Genomic DNA, 24,640 nt, shown 5'->3' with positions numbered 1-24,640 from the left:
TCATTTATTAAATAGTTTTACAATTTTGATTTAAATGATTTGATTCCATTTCGATTTGATTTTGACACTCTTAGCCAAAATCCCACCACTCTCCCACCCCACACTCTCCGCTAAACAGACCAAACAGACCAAACAGACCGTATTCTTTAATTTGGATAGAACTGACACTTAAGGCAAGGAGATGTAGAAACCCGACTCTGTATAACCAGTAGATAAACCAAGGATAAAACAAGGAAGGAATTTCATTATTATTAAAAAAAAAAGAGAGTATATAATAAGAAGGGAAAACTGGTGGAAGTGGAACCGTGGAAAGAAAGAAGCTTTCAAAGTTGAGACACGCCAAGAATAAAACTCAATCAGATCCAATTCTCAACTCTTCCGAAACCGAAGTGTCTCTGTAAGGGAATTATATTTTTCCACAAAGATGGACACTTCGAGTCTCACTTCTCTTCCGGAGGATATCTCAGAGGAAGAGCCTCAAAAGCTCTCAGCTTTCTCCAACATTCCCAATCGTCCAGCAACGCAGTAAGTTCTTCGTTCCATTCTGATTCTGACCTTTTTTTTTTTTTTTAAAAAAAAATCAAAATTATCTGTCCAATTTTTGTTCTCTTGCCTGTGATATTGATCCCAAACTTGTGGATTACTTTTTAAATGTCTATTTGGATTTGACTGTGCATCATCATGGGACACAGATGATCCGTTTTGAGAAGAAATGGTTGTTTGTTTTGGAAGATGGTTTGTGAAGCGATCACTTGGGGTATTTGGAATAAGAGAAACCATATAATGTTATGATGTACTTAGTCGGGTTTATTCAAGGACATAACTATGTAGCGTGTAGAAAGTTAATTTTCGGTCTGAATGGGCTAAACTGATTTTAGATTTCCATTTCTTAATGTTTTGCTTTTTAATGATGATATGCACTCCATGTAACTTTTCCTAACAATGCTGTCCATTCTACATTTTTATCAAATTTTGTTCACCTTGATGTATGGCTGTTTCTCTTTTATTTTAATAAAGGGTACCTTATGTTGCTTATAAAAAAAAATAAAAGAAGTAAAAATAGACAAGGATCTCATTGTCCTTGTATTGCAACTTTGGTAAAATTTCAGGCTAATAGGTAGCCAAATTATTTAACAAATGGGTTCAATAACTAACTCCTTAACCTGTGCAAAGCTGCTGAATTATCAAGTAGCAGTCAACTGTCAGTTGTTTTTTGTGTCCCTTGACCATAATTTTGTGTATATACGTGTGAGCAACCAATATATTTTCTTAGGCTACAAATAGCCAACTAAGTGAATAATGTTCTTCTAAGGATTGGATTTGTCATGTCATGGCAGCAATACTAGTTGATAACTGGTTGGTAAGAATAGGGAATTGAAGTCCTTATTATACTTGTTTATTATGTATTTGAAAAGAACAAGGTAGCGTTATGATGTTACTTTGAGAAAATTATGCAATTGGTCAATATATTCTATGTTTATACTCTCTCTCTCTCTCTCTCCCCAGTTAACTGGGGTTATTTATCTCACGAATTTGGTAATATGCATGTAGGACATCATTACAAAAATACTCCCCTTTAGAATGGTCTGGATATTTCGATCGAGAGGAGGATATTTGCATTCCAGGTTCAAATGATGTGAGTAGTTGCTCTACATTAATTATTTAAATATAAATACATGTAACGTGTATAACATATCTCTAATCATCTAATGTCTTTTTTGTTGTTTAGGTATTTCATGTATATGTAGCAGGATCTGAAGGACCAGTTGTTTTTTGTCTGCATGGAGGTGGTTATTCAGGGTATACGCTTCTACGTCCAGTTACAAACACCAGCATATATTATTTTTACTCTTGAGTGGATGAGTGCATGCTTGATAATGACACTCAAACATGTTGGCTGCTTGAAAATGCTTGTCAATTGTCACTTATCAATATCAAAAGAAGAAAATTTTGGACTGGCTTAATTAATGAAGGAGGAATCTATCTGTTAATTATCAGTTTGTAGGGGGTTTTCTGTTTGTTATTCCATGCAAACACACCTAATGGAAGTAATGAATACAATATCATCACAGTACTGGAGTATTATGCTGCAAGCCTGAAAGTGCATTCTTTCTTGGGTTGCTAGCAGAAAAATTGCAATTCAAGAACAAAAAGTGTGATGCATATAGAAACCTCAAATGAGACATTGGGGAAGCCTGTGATGTGGTTCTAAGATCACAGAGTGCAAAACAGGCAAATCACCATTTCTCCACCATAATAAAACACTAACAAAGCAAAAAAGATCCAAAACTCTTAAATTGATTTGAATTTCAAAGTATTAGAGAGGGCTTTTGGAGAGCAATGAAACTGCAAGAATTCAATTAATACACGTTCAAATCAATCTGGATACAGAGATCTGATCAATAGGTAAGCTTGAGTTTTCCCCAGAATTTGCGCTGATATTGGCCGGTATCTATTGTGTTGGCTTTGACTTCAAAAGAATTCTTTTTTTGTTTTTCCTTGGGGGGGGGGGGGGGGAGATAGAAACTATTTTTCTTCAAGCTGGTGTTTTTTTGCTCGATGATTGATGTAATTTTCCTGTTTCCCACTGTTTTGAGGTATAGTTGGTATATAGGTTTTTTTTTTTTTGGGTGGGGGGGGGGGGTTGTGGCTATATCAATTCTAACTGTGTTTCCTTTTCGAAATTCATGTACAACAAAATTATATAGTTTTTAACCGCTGCTGAAATTCCACACTTTATGCAGGGTAATCATCAATAACAAAATAGAAGGGAAAAAGCCTCAACTGATTTTAAATTCTGTTGTATGTATGTTTCAGAGTTGTATCTGAATCTAACCTCAAGAGTCAGAGCTGTAAGGGAAGAAAAACTTGAGAATTAATCTCGGATGCTGAAAGCAGATAAAGTATTATGAGTAAATTGTAAATTTGACAAAGGATACACCACAGAATTGTGAATTGAAGATATTAGCTCAAAAGATTAAAATCAGAAACTTAAAAAACCCTAATTAATTAGCTTGTCAATCATGATTAAACTGTAAATGCAAAGGCAACTTATCTGTAATAGGATTCTAGGTTTAGAAACAACAAACTACAGAATCCACCCACAAGGTAGAACCTCAGGGTATCTTTGGGCAGAATCAGAATTGGAAACTATGTTCAGCTGATAAGCTTCATATGGCAGTTGACATCCCACCTGCACATTAAATTCCATTTGCAGCTAAGAGGTGCTAATTGATGTAAACATTGTAGTATTGCACATGGGCTGAGTATGGTATTAGATGTTGCCATGTTGGTCCATAATTTTGATTGATAGCAGACCATTTTATTGTATGCCCATTGTATATTTTTGGGGGTTTCCCCCTTCTTTTGGGTTGCGACCCCTGCCCACCTTTCAAAGCATGATTTGGGTTTTCTAAACAGATATTTCTTGAATTGGTTTTGAAAAACAGATCAATGTGTCTTGGGTTTATTTTTTCTATTTAGATTTTTTTCCCCCTGATGGTTGCATGATAAACCTTTTCAGCTCAATGTGTCTGCTGAAGATGCTCTTGGTCAAGAGGCTATCTGATCATCAAATCTCCCTGCAGAGCTGATTCAATTATCATGTTTTTATTCTTTTTCTTTTTAAATTTGGAATCTTTATTAGCTAAAGACTGTGGCCGAGTTAATACTCCAGTAGTAGCTTCACATATGAATTTTATATAGTCCGTGGTACCCTTGTTTTATATCCAAATTATTTATAACACTTTCTGCCGTAGTAATTATTGTTTATATGTTTTCTCAAGCTTTTATGTGTTGCCTACTAATTCACTAATTTTGCCAAGATTTTTCCATGGTCTATTTGTTGAAATTATTATTTCTTTGTCAGGCTTTCATTTGCCTTGGCAGCTAGTAAGATTAAGGAGAAGGCTCGGGTAGTTGCTATGGACTTGAGAGGACATGGGAAGTCATGCACAGAAAATGATTTGGACCTATCTATTGAGGTAGATATTACTTGAGAATGAGTTCTACCAAGAATGCTTATTCTCATTTTTTTCGTCGTGTCTTGAAATTGACTAGTTTGGGTTGCTTCCCATAAATCATCACTTCGCATAAAAATAAAATGGCACATGATTGTTTGCAGACTCTATGCAATGATGTTTTGGCTGTTTTGAAGACTTCATATGGAGATACTCCTCCTGCAGTTGTGCTTGTTGGCCACAGGTTTTCACCCTTTCAATCCTAGTGTTATTTCAGGCCATCATATGTAGTTTTCTTTTTCTTTTTCTTTTTCTGAGGAAAGATGAGGCATTTTAATTAATATTACAAAAAAACCTGTATAAAATATTCGCAGGATGCTATACAAAGTAGTTTGGAATTGGACCCACTATATGAGGGAGGGGGGACACCTCAACTCCTCAGCCCTATACACTTGCCATATAATTTTTTTGTCATGAAAAGACACTACTAGATGAGGACAAACAGAACTTCTTAAATTTACGTTCTCTCCTGAACTTCATGAGATTACTTAAGAAATGGTTTGAAAGGTTTCTTAGGTTTGTTTAGGTACCGAAATGACTTCCTGAGGCCAAGAAAGTTTGGGAGCATGATTCTTTGGTTTTTAAATCTATGTTGGTATAATGAATTTTTTGAAGGTCACTCAGTTGCTTTTTGGTCTTTAATCTCTATTGACATAATTAACTGATTGTTTTTATGATGGTGGAAATATTTCTCTCTGGGTCTTCATTGCTTTTTCCTAACCTCATTTTGGGGTTGCTGTGTTCCTAACTATACAGAAGTAAATTAATGTAGTTAAAATATTTCATTGCAGTAGTATTTCTTTATGGAGTATTAAAAACATGATGTTTGTTCTGAGTATGATCTATGCCATGGCCTGTGATTTAAGCCTTAAGGTGCAATTGTGCTTGCACATGCACACACCCCCCCCCCCCCCCAAAATAAAAAAATAAAAAAATAAAATCTAGTGTGCAACATAGATATATTTTTACTAATCTCAAATGAATTTTTGTAAAAGGGATTGTTGATGGTGATTTTAATCCTTTAATCAAGCTCTCACTTGATAAAACATGTTACTAGAGGAATATCTAGGACCTTTTGATGCTCCTTCGCATTGTATCATTCATGTTGACTTGGATTCATGTTCATTACTGCCTGTTTTCAGCATGGGAGGTTCAGTTGCAGTGCATGTTGCTGCAAGGAAGGCAATTTCAAGCTTGGCTGGGCTGATTGTTGTAGATGTTGTAGAGGTTTGTTATTTCAGCGAAGTCATTCAAGAGTTCCTGAAACTATATGGTAAATGGCAGCTATACTGATCAGTAAGTGAAATTCAGGGAACAGCAATGGCTTCATTGATTCACATGCAAAAGATCCTATCAAGCAGAATGCAGTATTTTCACGCCATTGAAAAAGCGGTATCTGCCATACCTTTAAAATTTTGTATTCTTCCTATCTACTTATTTCCTTTAATGTTTCACTTGTATGGAGTTTGAGATTATATATATCATGTTATCAAGGCATTTTCTATCCACCAGCAACTTTTAGTCCTCATTCTATCCTCTGGTCAACCTGCTTATCTTGTTATTTCTCTTTTCAGAACAACCATCCACCATTTTCCTAATTCACTTCAGTAACCTAACTCAGCACCCAATGTCTTGATGGTTTGTGCTATAAAACAACAACTCCTTATCCCAACTAAATGGGGTCGGCTACATGGACCCTTACCCTTCAATCAGCTCTATTTTAGGTTATACTTGATACAAGGCCTAAGCTGTGCATGCCTTTCCTTACCAATGCTTCCCTAATCATTATAGGTCTGCCCCTGGCTCTTTTAGCTTTTTCTGTCTGAATCAAATCACTTCTCCGTACTGGAGCATCTAAAGGCCTCCGTTGAACTTGGCCACTCGTAGCCTATCAAGTACGAAAGCTACTCCCAAATTACCTCTAATTTGATCGCTCCTTTATCCTTCATAGTTTTGCCACACATCCATCTCAACATCCTCATCTCAGCTACACTGAGTTTATCTATATGATGCTTCGTAACTACCTAACATTCTGCACCATACATCGTAACTGGTCATATGACTGTCCTATAAAACTTTCCTATATGTTTTAAAGGAATACACCGATTACACAATACTCCGGATGCTCCTCTCCACTTCATCCATCCTATTTTAATTCTTTGTGAAACATCATCTTCTATATCATTTTCTTTATTTATGATTGATCCTAGATACCTAAAATAATCACTTTGCAGAATCTCCCTCTCATCAATTTTCACCACCTCATTATTTGTTCTAGTGTAAGTAAAGTTACACATCATATACTCCGTCTTCATTCTACTTATCATTGATTGGTATACACTAAGGGTGTCAAAACCTAAACCGAACCGGTAAAACCCGATCCAAACCGAACTGATGTCTTAACGGTTCGGCTTCTTTTTCCGGGTTAGAACATAATTCGGTTTCGGTTTGGTTCGGGCTAAACCGACGGGCCACTGATTGTTCTGCCCGATAGGACCAAACCGAACACTAAAACCAACCCCCAAAAAACTCTACCTAATTCCTACCCAAACCAGCCTATACCCAGGTTTCAAACCGAACCGAACAGAACCCGAGTCCAACCCGAACCGAAACCGAAAAGTCCTTATTGGTTTGGTTTCGATTTCCCTTAAACTCACACCGAATCCGAAAAAACCGATCGAACCACCCGATTGACACCCTTAGTATACATTATAGCTGATGGCAAGTTTTTTTCCTTCAAATTTTGCAGAGTGTATGATTTTAGTAATTCCAATTCAGTGTGTGATTGTGTCCAGAATCAAGTCTCATGTCTACATATACATGTACTGGCTCAGGCCATAGTCACAATTTCATGATTGCATTTTCCAGTTTTTTAAACTGTTTCTGTGAGATTCTCCTCTTTTTAAATTCAGACTAAGTTATCCTTGTCTAAACTCGGTTTTGGACACCATATATACATATATTTTGTGTGTGTGGACCTGGTTTTAACTGGATTGGACAAAATCTAGCAGACAACTGAACTCAACTCAACTTAGCCTTATCCTAAATAAAGGGGGTTGGCTGCATGGATCCTTTTTCTCCAATCAGCTCTATTAGAGTCATTTTAGTACTACCCCTGGCTTTTTTAGCTACTTCAATCTGAATCAGATCACTCATCCGTACTGAAGAAACTAAAGGTCTCCGTTGCACATGTCCATGCCACCTCAAACGACTTTCTCGCCACTTATCATGTATCGGAGCTACTCCTAATTTAGCTCTAATTTGTTCATTCCTTATTTTATCCTTTCTAATTTTACCACTCATCCATCTTAACATCCTCATCTTATCTACACTAAGTTTATCTATATGTTGTTTCTTTACTGCCCAAGAATCAGCTTTATACATCATTGCCGGTCGTATGACCGTCCTATAAAACTTTCACTTTAGTTTTAAAGGAATTCGTCGATCACACAACATTCTAGACACACCTCTCCTCTTCATCCATCCTTGTTTAGTTCTTTGTGCAACATCATCCTCTATTTCTCCTTCTTTATTTATGATTGAGCCTGGTACCTAAAATGTTCACCTTGTGGGATTTCCCTATCATCAATTTTTACCTCCTCATTATCAGTCCTATTGTTACTGAAGTTACACACCATATATTCTGTTTTTGTTCTACTTATACTAAAACCTTTTGATTCCAAAGTTGACGGTTGGTAAAAAATTTTCCCCCTACGAGATCAGAAATCGACAACTTGGATTAGAACCATATGGCTATCTGAAAAAGAAAAAAGGATTAAAACCATGCCAGACATGGACATCTGTACTCTTTCGGGTTGGACAGATAGCGATGGATGTAGCGTGTTCAACCTGGACCCAGATTTGTCTGATCATTTGCCACTCCTATTCCAATGGTAATAGCAAATCTTGTCTTAATATATGGTATCACATGAATTAGGTCAATTGGTTAAGGTTTGCTACTTTGTCTTTTGAGGAGAGTTTTATTTTGCACTCCCTTTTCAAATGAATAAATATTTTTGTATTGGGTATCATATTGTATTGTTCATCTATTGGAACTGGTATAATCTGTATAATGTATTTGAAAAATTGAATTTCTACTCAGATTGAATGGAGTGTGAAAGGTGGCTCTCTAAGGAACATTGAGTCTGCTCGTCTTTCGGTTCCATCAACATTGAAGTATGACGATTCAAAGAAATGGTAAGAACTTTAATGTTCCATAACAGTCAGTTATGTCCCTCCACTGTATCACATTAAATTTGGATCATAGTTGTCAAGGTGGTGTCTGGGTGGGTTTCCAAGGGCTAGGCAGTCGCCCGCCTTATTCTAACTTAACAAGGCGGGCATCTTGGGACCCTGGGTAGAATTTTTTTTTTTAAACTTACGTTTTTTCCCTCTAGATAATGCTGTTTCTAATATTTTATTGGTTGTGTACAAGTTTGTGTATAGGTGAGAAGCATGAGATCATTTAGCCAAAAAAAAAAAAGAAAAAGAAAGAAATCGAACTTCACTAGTTCACTTCCCCTGTTCTCCTTCTCTTGTTTACTTAGTTTTTTCCCCACTCTGAATGATATTGTTTCTTACATAATGTTGTTGCTGTAATGTTGTAATGATGTTACTAGATGTAATGGTAAATCAGTGCATAGATTCAATCTATGTTGTTGTTGCTGTAATGCTATAAGCATAATTATATTATTGCTATACTAGATATAATGGATACATAAAAAGATTACTAAGGCGCCAAAGTGACGCCTAAGCGGGTGCCTTGTCGCCTAAGCACCTAGGTGGCCCTCCAATACCTTGGGTCGCCTAGATGCCTTCACAATCTAGATTTGGATGAATTAGATGTACTTTTTTGTTGGTATTTTTCTATGCTTAAAGAGCCTCACATTCTACATTGAACAAGTATATCCTGATTTTTAAGTGTTACGCAGTTATACATACCGAACACGGCTAGAAGAAACAGAAAGCTATTGGAGAGGCTGGTATGTTTAAATCTTTCTTTCAAATACTGTTTAGAATTTTAGTTCAGAATTTGGAAACTGAATTGGAGGAGTATTTATATGTTTTATTGTCTTGTTGTGTAAGCAAGTGAAAGAAGTGGGATTTGGGGATTTTTGACTGAGGGTTTCTGTGGGAAGTTCTTGGCTGCGTTTTTTTGGGTGTTCTTGAGAGATCTCCCTTGTACTTTTCTTCCATTACATAGTGAATTATCTTCAGCTTCACCTGTGGATGTAATACATCATATTGGTGTGTGAACCACGTTAAATCTCTCTGTCATCTTTGCTTTTGTTTGTTTCATCGAGTTTTTTTGGTGCTTGCCTTAACAATTTCAAGGCCTGAATTCATGAACAAGGTGAGGAAACAAAATTTACAGTCGATTCAAAATGTAATAGCTGGCCCTTTTCTTCTGTACAAAATTCGATAGTTGTCCCTTTTCTTCTTTAGTGTAGCTTGGATGCCTTGGTATATATGCTTTATTGCCTGGATTTTCTGGTTAAATTGACTACATATCATGAGTTCATGACTTTTTGATATGTGTGCATAAAATAAGATTGATGAGTTTGTTTTCATTTGCTGTGTTTTTCAGTAATTTCTGTCCACATTTTGAATGTTTCTGTAAAAGAGTTAATGCCATCCAACACATTAGTTACAAACCTGGAAAATCTGTACTTTGTATTCCAGGTATGAGGGTCTTTCTGAAAAGTTCTTGTCTTGTCCTGTGCCAAAGCTTTTATTGTTGGCTGGAACTGATAGACTGGACAGGTACTCTGCAGCATTTATTCCAATATAGTGTAACTTTTTCTTCAATAATATTTTTTGACATGGAAAAGCACATGTATTAGTATACTAAAACTGTTGTATAGTATAATATTTTAATCTCATGATGGTTGTCTTGGCACATTTTTCTGACTTTTGGACTTTTAAGAGCTCAGAGTTCTCAAACAAATCTTGGATTTCTTGTTTGATTTATATCATGATTATCTGATCATCTTGTTGCTCAAAGCAGCTGGTATTTATAATATTTTTTGCAGCTCTCTAGGTCCAGATAAAATGGGGAAACTGCAGTAAAATAAATGCCTATTGATTATATTAACATCAAAATTATAGAAGTCGCATAAATTTTAAAATGGAAGACAATAAACAAAAATATCTGAAGTACTCAGATGTTGATTTCCATGGTTATTAAGACCAAGGTGACTGATGATTTGGCAAAACCAGGGTTGTTCGACCAAGACTGTGCTTTGGAAATGATATTCCATCATGAATATTTACGTGTAGGGTGGTCCCTAGTCTACAGGAGCCATACCAGCCATTGTGCATTTGTGCGTAGTCCTTGTATGATGTACTGTTGCTGTTGTTGTTGTAGTATCACTATTTTGTAGAAAATAATGATTCATGAGACTCGAATGTATCCAGATAAGAACTGGGTAAAGTAACCAAATAAGAACCGAATACAGGAACTGAATTATAACCAGATCCCGAACCGAACGGACCAGGTTTGGTTAAAGTATCCAATTCTAGAACCGATGCGGGACCTGGTCCGGATCTGGATCCTGCTGCCACTACTTGGAACCGAACCGAATCCCCAAAAGATAGTACTGGTGGAACTGCCATTTGAGTAACATCTGAGAATTCATTCCATAGGGGATTGAAAGAGAGATCCTATGTAACCTTGAGTACAGGTTCGATATCAGATGCTTCCCTTTCCCAAAAAAAAGAAGAAAAATCCAAAAGATAGTGTTGGAGTAGATAAGGGTAGATAGGTCATTGAACATCTTATTATTATGCTTTATGTATGTCCGTCTGATGTAAGGGCAGTTTTGTCCTTACTTATTATTGATATAAAAGACTTTATGTGACTTGCGATAGAACATTTTTTTTTTTGGGTCTATCCTACTCAAGGGCCCATAGGCCAACTACAAACTAAGGGAAAGGCTAAGACAAGCCCACAATCTACAACTAAGGGGGTAGGGGGGGGGAGGGGGAGAAAGGTGCCTTTTTTTTGGCACAAATGCATTCCAGGAGAGTCGGGTATCTATGGCTTGCCTCAGTCCACCATTCAGTCTTTGGAGACCCTCATGGCTTCTTTCCTTTGGAAAGGCATTGATGCCATTAGATTCCTCCGGCCTATCAGCTGGAACTTGATTTGTCATCCTTTAGAGGAAGGAGGTTTGGGAATTAGAAGGATCAAAGATGTGAATTCTGCTGGCATTATCAAGCTTCTTTGGAAGATTGTTTCTAGGGCCAAAAGTATTTGGGTGGATTGGATATATTCAGGTCTTCTCCGCTCAGACTCTATTTGGTCGGTCCAAATACATTCAGATGCTTCTTGGACCTGGCGCAAGATTCTTGAGAATAGAGTTCTGACTCTTGGATCTATATGTTCTCACATTGGTAATGGGAATACCACCTTGCTCTGGCTGGACCACTGGCATCCTAGGGGCATTCTGCTTCACCAGGTTACCCCTAGAATGATTTATGACTCGGGGCTTCCTAGAAATGCTTTGGTGGCTGATATCCTAAATGAAGATGGATGGGACCCCCCTGACTCCATTTCCGCTACTCTTACTTCTATTTGGGCTCTCCTTCCTACAATCTCCAGAAGAACTTTCAACAGGGAAGACTGTGTCTCTTGGATGCCTAGCACTTCGGGAAAGTTCAGCACTAAATCAGCTTGGGACCTTGTCAGATCTAGCCTTCCGCTTGTCCCTTGGAGGAAACTTGTCTGGTACAAGCACCACATTCCAAGACACAGCTTCACGGTCTGGAGAGTCTTATCCAACTGCCTCCCAACGCAAGCTTTCCTCAGACACCGGCACATTATGGTCTCCTCCAACTGTGGCCTTTGTTGGAATGGGACTGAAGATACAAATCACCTCTTCTTTGGCTGCCCCTTCATTCGCTCTATCTGGAAGGGCATCCTTTCCAAATGCTGGCCGTCAAACAGGAGGATTTTTCCTTTTGATCGTGAGTGGATTTGGGTTGATATGACTTTTGGTGGCTCTACTATCTGTGATATGATTGGGAGATCGGCTTTCTCGGCGGCTATCAACCACATTTGGATGGAGAGAAATCTTAGGAAATGGACCTCCAAATCGAGATCTACCAACCAGATTTGGGATTCCATCTCTTTTGAAATCAAAACTAAAATTAGTTTAGCTGCTCCTTCTACTTGTATTGACACCCCAAGGAACGGATTCATTGTTGTATCCTGGGGCCTTTCTTCTATCACCCTTACGCCAGCGGGCTCCGCTGTTTGAGCCTTTTTTGCTGGTCCTTGTCTCTTGTTTCTTCCCTCCTTTTTGAGGGCTGCTTTTAGTAATGAATTTTTTATTCACCTAAAAAAAAACCCTTGACCTCCTGGGGGGCATGCACCAACTTGCAATGCCTCCAGCCAACCGAGCTAGCGGTTGTTTGCCGATAGCAAAACTATCCAATAATTAGCTCTGTGCCGATCCTTATCGATTTGGTATAGTATAGATATGCTTCTCCTTGTTCCCCCGAACAAAACTGTTCCATTATTACTAGCATAATGGATAAATATTTACCCCTGGTATGATATAATTTAGTAAGGGATTATCTAAATGACAACTCTATAGATGTATTTAAAACTTGGCCCTTGTCTTTATGGTTTAAGTTCATGATACTTCTATTTAAAAAAAAAGTGCATGATACCGGATTGGGGATGGACCACCTTGGAAATCGAAAAGGATCGGCACAGAGCTAATTATCATATTGGATAGTTTTGCCTTTGGAAATCGATAGAACATTCTGTTTTACCGCAAGTCCAACTTCTTCTCTCGGATTTGTGTCTTCTCCTTCCCTTCTCCTCTTCTTCTTCTTCTCTGTTTTTTTTTTCTTCTAATCTGGTTATATAAATTCTGATATTACATCATGGTATCAGAGCATATTTAACCAGATTGGAGCCCTTCTCATGATTCTCTTCTGAGTTCACTTTATCGTGTTTTGCTTGTGGTGTGCAGCCACCTATTGCTGCTATCTCTGTGATGTAATCACACTCCTTCGAAGGATTAATGGAGTGAGTTTTATTGTTATCTATCTTACTTAATGACTGATTGGAAGTTTCCCTCACATACTCTTGAAGATTGCTGAGATCGATGCCAGAAGAAAACCCTGAAAGATATCGACTTTCCTTGGGAAGTTTGTCTTTCAAGTTTTTTTTGATTTCCAGCCTATATCTACATGGTGCGCAGTCTTTTTGGAGGTTATTGTCATGCTGTTTGCCTAATGGTGCTGCTTATTTGAAGTTTTCATTCTTCTTCCCAGAAATCCTCACACTGGGATCGATTTCAGCCTTATATCTGGCCTTGGCTGCTCCTACTTGCTGTGATATTGGTGCTGTCACTTACTTATGCCTTGACTGAAATTAGTTATCTCCTTTTTTTCTTGTCTCTACTGCTGGTTGTTGGTTGCTGGTTGCTTCCTCCCTACTTGTCCTTCTTCAGATTCGATTACCTTGGGGCTTGTTCTTATCTATTTTTTTTGGAGACTGCCTACTATGGGTGATTTGAAGACCCTCCACGACAATGTCAATGTTTAGATTACCTCCATAAAATTGAAGGGGAATTCCAACTACTTATTGTGGGCACAAGCTGTCCGAGTTTACATCATGGCTAAGGACAAACTTAGCTATATTACTTCTCCTCCCCTTGCAACTGAATCCAAGGAGTGGAATAAAGAGAATGCTATTATTTTGATCTGGTTATGGAACAGCATGGAACCAGATATCGCAACGAATGTTATGTTTCATAACACGGCCAAAGGAGTTTGGGATGATCTCAAGGAGACCTATTCTCAAGAGAAGAGTATGACACGTATTTTTGATCTTTACGAGAAGTTGTTTCAATTTCAGCAGGGAGACAAGTCTCTCCAAGACTATTACAGTGCTTTTAAAGGCATGATTGAGGAACTAAATGTTTTCCAACCTATTACTACTGACATTGAGAAGTTGAAGGCTCAACGGAATGAATTTTTTGTATGTAAGTTTCTGGCTGGTTTGAATCCTAGTCTCAAGGCTGTTGAAGGACATTTGTTGGCTGGTGAATCTGTCCCAACCTTGAATGACACTTTTCTAGGCTGCAGCGCATTACCTCTCCTAGCTCCAAGCCTAACACTAACCCCAAGGAAAATTCTGCTTTTACTACTACTAGAGGCCGTGGTTCAGGGGGAGGGCGTGGCTTTGGTGGTTGTAATTCTGGTGGGCAGCATATTGATAAAGCAGCCCGGTTGTGTTCTTATTGTGGAAAGACAAACCACACTGTTGACACATGCTGGTCCAAGCATGGGAAACCCGAATGGGCTCAAAACTTGGCCAATCATGCAACTTTTGAAGATGGTTCTGATTTTGTCACATCTAGTGATACTAAGGCTGGTTCGACTATGGGAGATTTTTCTACCAACATCCGTGATGAGATGCAACAACTCATGCGACGCATCAAGAGTCTGGAATCATCCACTTCCACTTCTGGGGCATCCACTACTACTGCCACTCTTGCTCATGCAGGTATACCTGCTACTCTTTTTTCCACTGCTTCCACACCCTGGATCATTGATTCGGGGGCTTCTGCTCACATGACTGGTAAGTCCTTTGTTTTTAGTTCTATTTCCTCTAGCTCTCATATCCCTCCTGTTGTTGTGGCCAATGGTTCCTCCACTCCTGTTACCGGACATGGTACTGTTCCTCTTAATTCACAGATTTCTCTGACGTCTATCTTACATGTTCCCCAATTTTCTTTAAGTCTTCTTTCTGTTAGTCAACTTACCAAGAATTTGAATTGTTCCGTAACTTTTTTTCCTTCTTCCTGTGTTTTTTCAGGATCTTCACACTAGGAAGACGATTGGTGGGGGATATGAGAAAGATGGACTATATTATCTGACTGGTGCTGCCCCGTCAGCTTCAGCTGCAGCTACTACTGTTGGTGGAAAGTCTCCGTTTCAATGGCATTGTAGGCTAGGCCATTTAGCTTTGTCTCGGTTAAAAGTTGTGTTTCCCCAGTTAAAGTCTTTAAATAAATTAGAGTGTGAGGGCTGTGAGTTGGGCAAGCATCATCGTGCTACTTTCCCCTCTCGCCCTTTGCCCTGTAGTACTTCTTTATTTTTATTAGTGCATTCAGATGTGTGGGGCCCTTGTTGGGCAAGTAATAGACATGGTTTTCGGTATTTTGTGACTTTTGTGTATGATTATTCCAGAAGTACTTGGTTGTATCTTTTGAAGGATAGATCAGAATTTTTAAATGTGTTTCCTATTTTTTGCAATGAAATCAAAAATCAGTTTAATGCTTCTATTAAGGTTTTTCGGTCTGATAATGCTCTGGAGTTTGTTTAATCTGAGATATCTTCCTTTTTTACTACTCATGGGATCATTCATCAAACCAGTTGCTCCTATACTCCCCAACAAAATGGGGTAGCGGAGCGTAAAAATAGGCACTTGCTTGAAGGTGCCAGGGCCCTCATGTTGCATATGCAGGTGCCCAAACATTTTTGGTGTGATGCATTTCTTACTGCGTGTTTTTTGATTAACCGGATGCCTTCTTCTGTTCTTGGTGATAAAACACCGTTTTCTATTTTGTTTCCCGGTGTTTCGAGTTTTAGTTTGCCTCTGAGAATTTTTGGGTGTGTTTGCTTTGTTCATAATCTTCATCTTTATGGGGATAAATTGGACCCTCGGTCAACCAAATGTATCTTCCTGGGTTACTCTAGGACCCAGAAGGGATACAGGTGTTATGACCCTCTCACTCGCAGGCAATTTGTGAGTGCGGATGTCACCTTCTTCGAAGGTACTTCTTATTTTTCTACTCCGCCCACCGTGTCTAGTGATCCATTAGCTGTGTCTCACCCTCCTCCCATTCCTGCCATTGTACCTATGACTCCTTCACTATAGGTGTACCGGCGCAAGAGGCATTTTGGGCAGCTCCATACAGATCAGACTGGCCCTTCTGCATCGCTGCCTGTACCTTCCTCAACTTCTGGTGGAGATCCAGTCTTAACCGTTGTTCCTGACTTACCAGCTGATCTGGATCCTGAGGATTTACCCATTGCCACTCGGAAAGGTAAACGTTCATGTACTAAAAAATCTTTAGTTACTTATCCTATTGAGAATTTCGTCTCCTTATCTCATCTTCAGTCTTGCCATCATAGTCTTGCTACCTCTTTATCTTCTTATACTGTCCCTCACACTCACACTGAGGCTCTTATCAATCCTGCCTAAAAAAAGGCCATGGATGTGGAAATGGATGCTTTGTTGACTCGGCATACATGGGAGTTGGTGGATTTACCTCTTGGAAAAGACCTAGTCAAGTGTCGTTGGGTGTACACTATTAAGTATCACTCTGATGGGTCTGTTGAGCGGCTCAAAGCCCGCCTGGTAGCTAAAGGGTATACCCAAACTTATGGTGTTGATTATTTTGAGACTTTCTCTCCTGTGGCTAGACTGAACTCTGTTCGCCTCATTATTTCTCTGGCCGTGAACTTTGATTGGCCCTTATACCAGTTGGATATCAAGAATGCTTTTCTTTATGGTAACCTTCTTGGAGAGGTCTATATGGAGCAACCTCCAGGCTATGTTGCTCAGGGGGAGAATAGTGGTCGTGTATGTAGGCTACACAAGGCCATTTATGGGCTGAAACAGCCTCCCTGTGCTTGGTTTGAGAAGTTTAGTTCAGTTGTGACTGGTTTTGGCTTCACTCAGTGCTTCTCAGATCACTCTATGTTTGTTCGTCGCAAAGGGGAGAAATTGGTGTTACTTGTTGTGTATGTTGATGACATTATTGTATCAGGGAATGATGAGAATGGAATTACAGAGGTGAAAAATTACTTACAATAGCACTTTCAAACTAAAGATTTGGGACAGCTTCACTACTTCCTTGGGATTGAATTTATTCGAAGTAAGAAGGGAATCAGTCTGTCTCAAAGGAAGTATGTGTTAGATCTCTTGACTGAAACTGGTATGCTGGCTACCAAACCAGTAGATATTCCTATGGATCCGAATCACAAGTTTGGCTCTGATGATGGTGAGGGTCTGAAGGATGTTCATTCCTACAGAAGCTTGATTGGGAAATTGTTGTATTTGGCTGTCACTAGACTAGATATTTCTTATGCTGTTGGTGTTCTCAGCCAGTTTATGCAATCTCCTTGTAAGTCTCATTGGGATGCAGCCATTCGGATTCTTCGGTATTTGAAGGGGCCCCCTGGGAAGGGGCTGATTTATCGACCCAATAAGCATATGGAGCTTGTTGCCTACTCTGATGCAGATTGGGCAGGTTCAGCTAGTGACTGTAGATCTACTACTGGGTATTGTACGTTCGTCGAGGGAAATCTAGTAACGTGGCGAAGCAAGAAACAGACCACGATTGCTAGATCCAGTGCTGAAGCGGAATATAGAGCCATGGCTCATACTATTGCAGAGTTGATGTGGGTTAGGTCCCTCCTACTTGAGATGGGATTTTCAATTCCAACTCCTATGAAGATGTTTTGTGACAACCAGGCAGCCATCTATATTGCCAGTAACCCTGTTTTTCATGAAAGAACTAAGCATATAGAGGTGGATTGTCACTTTGTTCGCAGTGCCGTTTTGAAGAAGCTTGTTGAGACACCTTTTGTCTCTTCGTCTGATCAGATTGCTGATGTATTCACCAAGTCCTTGTTTGCTCCTAGTTTTCGGTCTTTGTGTAACAAGTTGAGCATGGGTGATATATATGCTCCAGCTTGAGGGGGAGTGTTGGAGTAGATAAGGGTAGATAGGTCATTGAACATCTTATTATTATGCTTTATGTATGTCCGTCTGATGTAAGGGCACTTTTGTCCTTACTTATTATTGATATAAAAGACTTTATGTGACTTGCGATAGAACATTCTGTTCTACCACAAGTCCAACTCTTCTCTCGGATTTGTGTCTTCTCCTTCCCTTCTCCTCTTCTTCTTCTTCTCTGTTTTTTTCTTCTTCTAATCTGGTTATATAAATTCTGATATTACATCAGATAGTATTGGCGGAACTACCCTGGATGGCTGGGAGGACATGATCACATCAATACTATTTTATAAGGTTGCGAAAAAGTTAACAAATCGCTGTCTCTGGACTTGTCTGGCTCCTCTAAGTTGTTTCTGTCATCCTTCAAGAAATCTTGGAACCTTGGGTTCACATCTTCCTTCAACATTCCACAGGATAATGAGAGAAACCTAATTGGCAATCAAAATTGCCTGTTCTAATACCAATTTTTTTTTGGGTGAATAACTAATACCAATTTGATTTCTAAGAACAGATAACAGTACAAAATGAAGAAGAAAACCAGAAGAAGCAAAGTGAAAGAGGAAAAAGAGGAGATGAGGGAACCGTGTTGGAGTAGCCGTAGCTTTCTATCTTTTTTTATACTTGGAAAAAACTGAAAAGTCTATTTTACCCTTTTAAATAGACCCATAATACCCGCATGTCCCCACAATATGAAAATGACAATAATAACCTTGCATATACACTTCAACAAGGCCAATATTCAATAAACCAAGTAAAGTTCCTTCCAGGTGGAGGGGACTGAAGATTATGAATCAAAAGTTGTTGATTCATAAGCTTCAGATCCTATAAGAGAGATCTGAGATGGTTCAGATGATGTAGATCAAAACATGAAGAAGAGGAGGCCAAAACACTGTTCACGTGAACAGTGTCACAGCCTCTTAATTTGGCTTGGTGAGAATATTTCTAGAAGAATCGTGGGGCAGATCAGTCTTTAATTATTAGCTACTTCAAGTCTTTAAGTGAAGGGTATAAATGTCAATTTCAATTGCCAATTTTTGAGTCTGGCCGAATGGTATCTTTGGTGGGGACGACATGAAGATTTCGGCTGCACCTTTTGGAGAGTGAAGATTTTATTTTGTTGCTATTTTCTTTCAGTCCTAGTTATTTAAAGTATTTTCTATTTTCATGTTGCAAGTCTATTATGTTAAGTTTCTATTTTCTTTTAACTTGAGGTGCAAGCATAGCCCTCTATATATTTGTAATGGCTTTTAGAAGCCCCCCACGATTTACAGTTGAATGAAGATTGCTTTAGCAAAGTTATGATGCCTTTCTCAAGTTTTGATTGTAACTTGAAGGGCTGAAGGGAGCCTGGCTGAGAGAGCCTAATCCACCTATCCCCCAACCTTCTATTTTCTATCCTCTCTATCTTCTCTGTCCCTGCATCGATCTCTGAGTGCTGCGGTGCTATTGTGACTGCCCCAACCATTGAGAAGGATACTCAAGTGCTACTGCTGCTGCTGGTTGTTCCATCGATTGGAGCTGTTGCTGCACCTCTGCAATCCCTTTGGCTGCAAGTTACTAAATCCATAACTTCCCCAATCCTTCACCATTCCTGCTGGGTTTTGAAACACAACATCCCCCTTCTATTCCCTCCACTCGATGTCCTATTTCACCCCATTCCATAGGCTGAAACCTTCCATATCCATTAACTTTCTATTTTCATTCTCCCTCCTCCATCTCCACTTTTGGCCATCAAGAATGACCCAAACTTGTAGACAGAGCTCCTACCATTAAGGTCTACACTCGGTTGCCATTGGAGTCCAAGATCAGTTCTATTTTGAAGGTTTTCCATAACCTTCTAATTTGGTGTTTCTCTTATATCTCAACACCCAACCATCACAATTAAATGAGATTTGGAGCCAAGGATCCTCTTACCAACCTCTACATTCGATCCAAGTTTGATCACCAGCACATGGCTGGCTTGGCTGGAAATCTTAAGTTTCTAATTCTGAGTTTATTCCAAATTTTTTATTTTGTGGGTTTTTGGGACTAGTAACCTAGTCTTAACATTATCAGCTCTATCCATTGGGTTGAGACTTGGAATTCGCAATCTTCAATTCAAAAAGTTTCAGAAAACTTAGTTCCATCACTTTGTTTTGGGGGTTGTTTTTAAGGTCATAACTTAATTCACCTTGCATGATTTTTGTGGTATTTGAAAGTTTGTTATCTATCCCATCAGGCCCAGATCTTGCTATTACAAGTTATATATATATATATTTATATATATATATATATATATATATATATATATATATATATATATATATATATATATATATATATATATATTTTGGTTGGGGGGAACTTATCAATTTGCTGATGGGGTCTTAATCTCTGACAGGATTTAATTAATTTAGAATTTTTTATTGGGTAATTTTATAATTCCTAGCATAGTTGTCAAGGCGACAAGGCGATGGCGGAGGGAAAAAAACATGGTGACACCAAGTCACCAACAAGGTGACGCCTTGACAACTCTGATTCCTAGTTAGTATCAGGTCTGAATAGGGTAAGAGAGTTTATAAAAACACCTAAGGTAATTTATAAACTCTAATTACCATTTTTGGAAAATAAAGAATCTATTTATAAACTTTAATTACCATTTTTTTGAAAGACTTCTAGCTACGCAATTGCAATCATGACTACAAGATTTCTATTTTCCTTTTTTATATTATTTTGATTTCTCTTCATTCCCCTTCTTGTATCCAGACGGAGCCTTAAGGGGGTTTCCTTCTTTTGCTCTTGAGGATTTTAGCCATTATAACCTTAGGTGCAAAGTTTATTTCGGTTGCCACTTTGGCATGAGTCTCAAAATGAAATATTTCAGTGTTTCAATGATATCGGTGAACCCTAGTAAATATAAATAAAATGAATAACTTTACCGCACCACATTTATAATGCAAATCTAAGGTACTAAATCCCACCACAACATGAGCTAAAATGGGCTAACAAATAAGATCAACATGAAAGATTCCAAATCAGCATCTGATATGCATTTCAGTAAAAGCCCCCATATCAGGCCGAAACGATTGAAACAGGCCAAAACTGCCAAAACAGATTGAATACACAAAAGCACCAGACTGAAACAAAAATGAATCGTGTTTTTAAACTAAGAATAAAACCCTAGGTTTCTGATGGAGAATTTGGTGATACAAAACTGTTTCTTTGGGCCCAATGTTACCCTTGCATAAAGTCTTATCCCAGGCAAGTATCCCAAATCTTAAAGGTTGGCAGGTATTAGTAGTCTAGCAACTTTTCTTGTTATTACTTCAACCTATTTTGACTCTAGAGAAATAGCCATCAGTGGAGTCAACTAGTTTATGGGTGTAGAAAGTTCTAGCAGATGTTAGGCATAAAATGTTAAAATATTTTAAATTTTAACCAATTTACATTGATTTTAAGTTGCATAAATTTGAGTATGTGTGTATCCTTACCCACCCCCCCAAGGTTCGAGCTCTCAGTTTCAGATATGGTTTCAGTCAGTCCTGAAACTGAGACGAGATGACCAAGATCCGATATCTAGGCTGAGTTGTATTTTTTTTTCCGGCCCTTGGTTTCAGTGGCCATATGACCTAATTAGGCCATGAAAGTTGCTGTCCAGCCTATTTTAGGCCTTATAAACATAGTGGAACCCTTATATTTTAAAAAAACTCACTCAAAATGATAGTTTGACTTTGGACCTATGGTTGGTAGTCTACACTGTATATATACAGTGATATGGCCTATCTCATACAATCTTTAGTACTAGAACACATACTCCAAGTAAAAAACCTAAATAAGCATTAGGAATGAAAAGATATCAAATTATAAACCATTAAATGTGCATTACCTTCAAGTTGCAATCTCCTCCAAATGTTGTTGTTTGGCAAGAAATTTAATGGACGCAAGCAAGAGTGGTTTGTATTTGATAAAAAATTGAACAAATGGAGAGTTTTTGGGAAGGCAGTGTCGAAACTCACCGAGAGCAGAGAAACTGGTTGAGCTTTCGACCGAAATAATGCACCTTTTATATGTGGTTTGTAACAGTTTCGCCGAGACGAAACTTCGATGCGAGATGATTTCTGAGATATCGGCCGAGAAAATGTACTATTTCAGTATCGTAACCCATCTCATCTCGAAACTTGACGAAACCGAGACAAGATGGCTGAGATCTCGCAAAGACCTCGTACTATGCCCCCCCGCCCCCCCAAAAAAAAAAAAGGGTTACCACTTAGTATTCTGGATTTAAATTCTTCCTTTCTGATTTGACAAAGCTTATGACCTACTTGAAATAGTGGACTTGTATCCAGGTTCTTATCAAAGTATGATTTAGCTATGTTGAAGAATTCTTTGCATTGTACTTCAACAGAACCCTTACAATAGGTCAAATGCAAGGCAAGTTTCAAATGGTAGTTGTGCGACACACTGGGCATGCTATACAGGTCTCTCTCCCTCTCTATCTCTGTGTGTGTGTGTGTTGTATATTTTCTTGCTCATTAATTAATGTTTCTTTAAATTAGTTGGTTTATTTCAACCCCTAAATAATGCAGGAAGATGCCCCTGATGAATTTGCTTCTCTTGTACTTAACTTTATCTCTCGTAATCGAATTGGTCCCCATGGCATTGAGGTTAGTGCTCTACCTCATGTGAAGTGGTTCCCCACAATATTGAATTCTTCACTACATTAGTTTGTTATCTAAATCAATTATAATTTTCAGAAGTTTCTTCTTATTCACCTCCAGGTCATCTCTTTTTCTTTACAAGCTAAAGTAATGAATTTTCTTCAAGCCCCAAATCAGTGTTGTACCTTTTCAATCTATATGAAATGAACTAGCAAAATCTTGTATGTGCAAGCCATGCAGGGTTGTTGATGTGGCAAGATTGTTGGTAATGAATGTAAATATACAGGTTGGTTAGTGGCTAAATTTTGTGGATAAGTGGGTCTCAAGGCCCCCTACTCACATATCAAGTTTTATCCCAGATGGAGTTAGCCACGTAGTAATAAAGCATTGAACATCTGTTAACCAAAATGAAACTTTTGAAATGTTGTTGAAAATATAAGGATAGCTGAAAATTCAACTGAATTGCCATGCACTAGTGGTATTTGATTGAATTTGGCTTTGAAATTTGACACATGATCAATTTAAACCAAGCCCTACACTTCGGGCCCAAGTTGCTTTGTAACCTAATCCTCATGACTTTTAATGGTTATCTAAATAATATCATGAATTTGGTTTTCAATTTTCCTTGTTTAAGAGTTACTATGTTATAGGAGTTTTATATTCCTATTAATATGCAATTTAATCCATCGGTGGAGTGGATAGAGAAGATTGTTGAGTTTGTTTACTGTGGTTGTGGTGTGACTGCTGGTCGTGAGGTTTTCTTTTTCTCTCTCTCCCTCTAATGAATAGAAAGAAAGCAAAAATAGAGAAAGAAGATGAGAACATGTTCAAGAATATAAGACACCTCTGGTTATTAGAACCAGGAAATGAGAAAATGCTTTTGCTGGTGAGTAGCCTCTGACAAGTGAGAATGTTTAAAAGTGAAGAACAAGTAATAAATATATTTTCTCTATATGGAGCCTAGAAAAAGGGCAAAGCAACTAATGAACCAAAAGAATATCACCTTCACCCCATCATGTGAGATAGGAAAAGTTTTTATTATGTTATATCATCAGGGTAATGATACACCAACCTGCTAGTTCTTTTTATGAGGCACAAACAGGAGAATTTGTCCTGGAAGTGGAAGAGCTACTTAAACTCTGTGAAACCCTCACAAGGCATGACTGACAAATTTATACCCCCACTAATGGCATTACTGACTACTTGTAACTCTGTAGTAGACCCTACACAATAGCCCCAACTTGAGATGTATTTTGTTGTCTTCTTATGCTTCACCTTTCCATTGTTGAACTTTGCGGGAAACACTTCATTCTGCATGTTGTTAGCAAGTGTTTTTTTTTTTTTTCTAATGTAATCTAAATGTGATTTATACCTTGCTGTTCTTTGGTTTCAAATGTTTCACAGATCCCAGGGCTACGTCGGCCACAACAATAATAATGTTGTGATTGATATCAAACGACTCACGCAGGGGGCACAGTTGCTTGTTTTTGAAAAACATCTGAGATGAAATTGTAATGTCAAGGCTGAATCCACTAATTTTATTTGTAAGTTCAGGTAGGATAGCAATTTAAAGAGGGTTGGAGCAAGCTTTCCATGCAGATATACCCTTTTAAAGTTAGTCTCAACAAGGTTTGTTTGCATATTTTGTACACTGGTTTTTTGCTGCACCTGCAAAAGTTAAATAGAATGCTTATTGCACTCAAATGAGAGTTGAACTTTGGAGATACATACACAACGTCTACCATATATTACTCGAGCAAGATGGCACCTACGATTATAATAGCATTCTGGTGACAGTGATTAATTAGAACTGAAATGTCTAAGATCCTGTAATCTACAATCAGTTTTGTACTTGCCAGTTTCTTATCAATAGTTGCTGTATAATTTACTTTTTCTCATGGAAGTAGAGGCTGTGGTCGGGTTTCAAGTGTGGCTTTCAGTTACTTTGAAGGCTGCTGTCATGATAACATTTCTTAACATTCAGGACATCAGTTATCAGATGTAGATGAAACTGCACAATGAATGCTGAGGGGAAAACTTGGTGCAATAGTAAAAGCTTGTGCTGCCGGCATGAAGATGCATTGGGTTCGAGTCCAACGGTGTCCACTTCATGCCAGAACTGTTGAAACTTGAAAGTGATGACCAACCCCAATCTATTCCTCCCATGACCCAGTGGATACTGAGTTATGGGCCTCTGGTCCTTAATGAGCAGCATT

General features: G+C 38.3%; 1 protein-coding gene across 2 annotated transcripts; it reads left to right on the top strand.

Moving 5' to 3' along the window:
• Positions 1-385: 385 nt before the first annotated feature.
• On the top strand, positions 386-24,125 carry LOC122667604 (protein phosphatase methylesterase 1). 2 transcript variants are annotated; one of them, XR_006333821.1, is made up of 14 exons: positions 386-525; positions 1,552-1,636; positions 1,730-1,800; positions 3,869-3,983; positions 4,124-4,203; positions 5,162-5,246; positions 5,331-5,411; positions 8,122-8,216; positions 8,951-9,001; positions 9,702-9,782; positions 22,172-22,244; positions 22,353-22,430; positions 23,480-23,581; positions 23,829-24,125. XR_006333821.1 is itself a non-coding variant. In XM_043863942.1 (13 exons), exons 1-13 carry the CDS (start codon positions 425-427, stop codon positions 23,856-23,858), a joined length of 1,026 nt encoding a protein of 341 aa, XP_043719877.1. In that variant the 5' UTR covers positions 386-424; the 3' UTR covers positions 23,859-24,125. The 2 variants fall into 2 exon arrangements, 1 of the variants encoding a protein (XP_043719877.1); XM_043863942.1 differs by lacking the exon at positions 23,480-23,581.
• Positions 24,126-24,640: the final 515 nt, after the last annotated feature.

Source organism: Telopea speciosissima, chromosome 7 (genome assembly GCF_018873765.1).
Source record: "Telopea speciosissima isolate NSW1024214 ecotype Mountain lineage chromosome 7, Tspe_v1, whole genome shotgun sequence".
Taxonomy (NCBI): Eukaryota; Viridiplantae; Streptophyta; class Magnoliopsida; order Proteales; family Proteaceae; genus Telopea; species Telopea speciosissima.
Note: the sequence above shows the minus strand (reverse complement) of the source record. Positions and strands in the feature narration are given on the sequence as shown.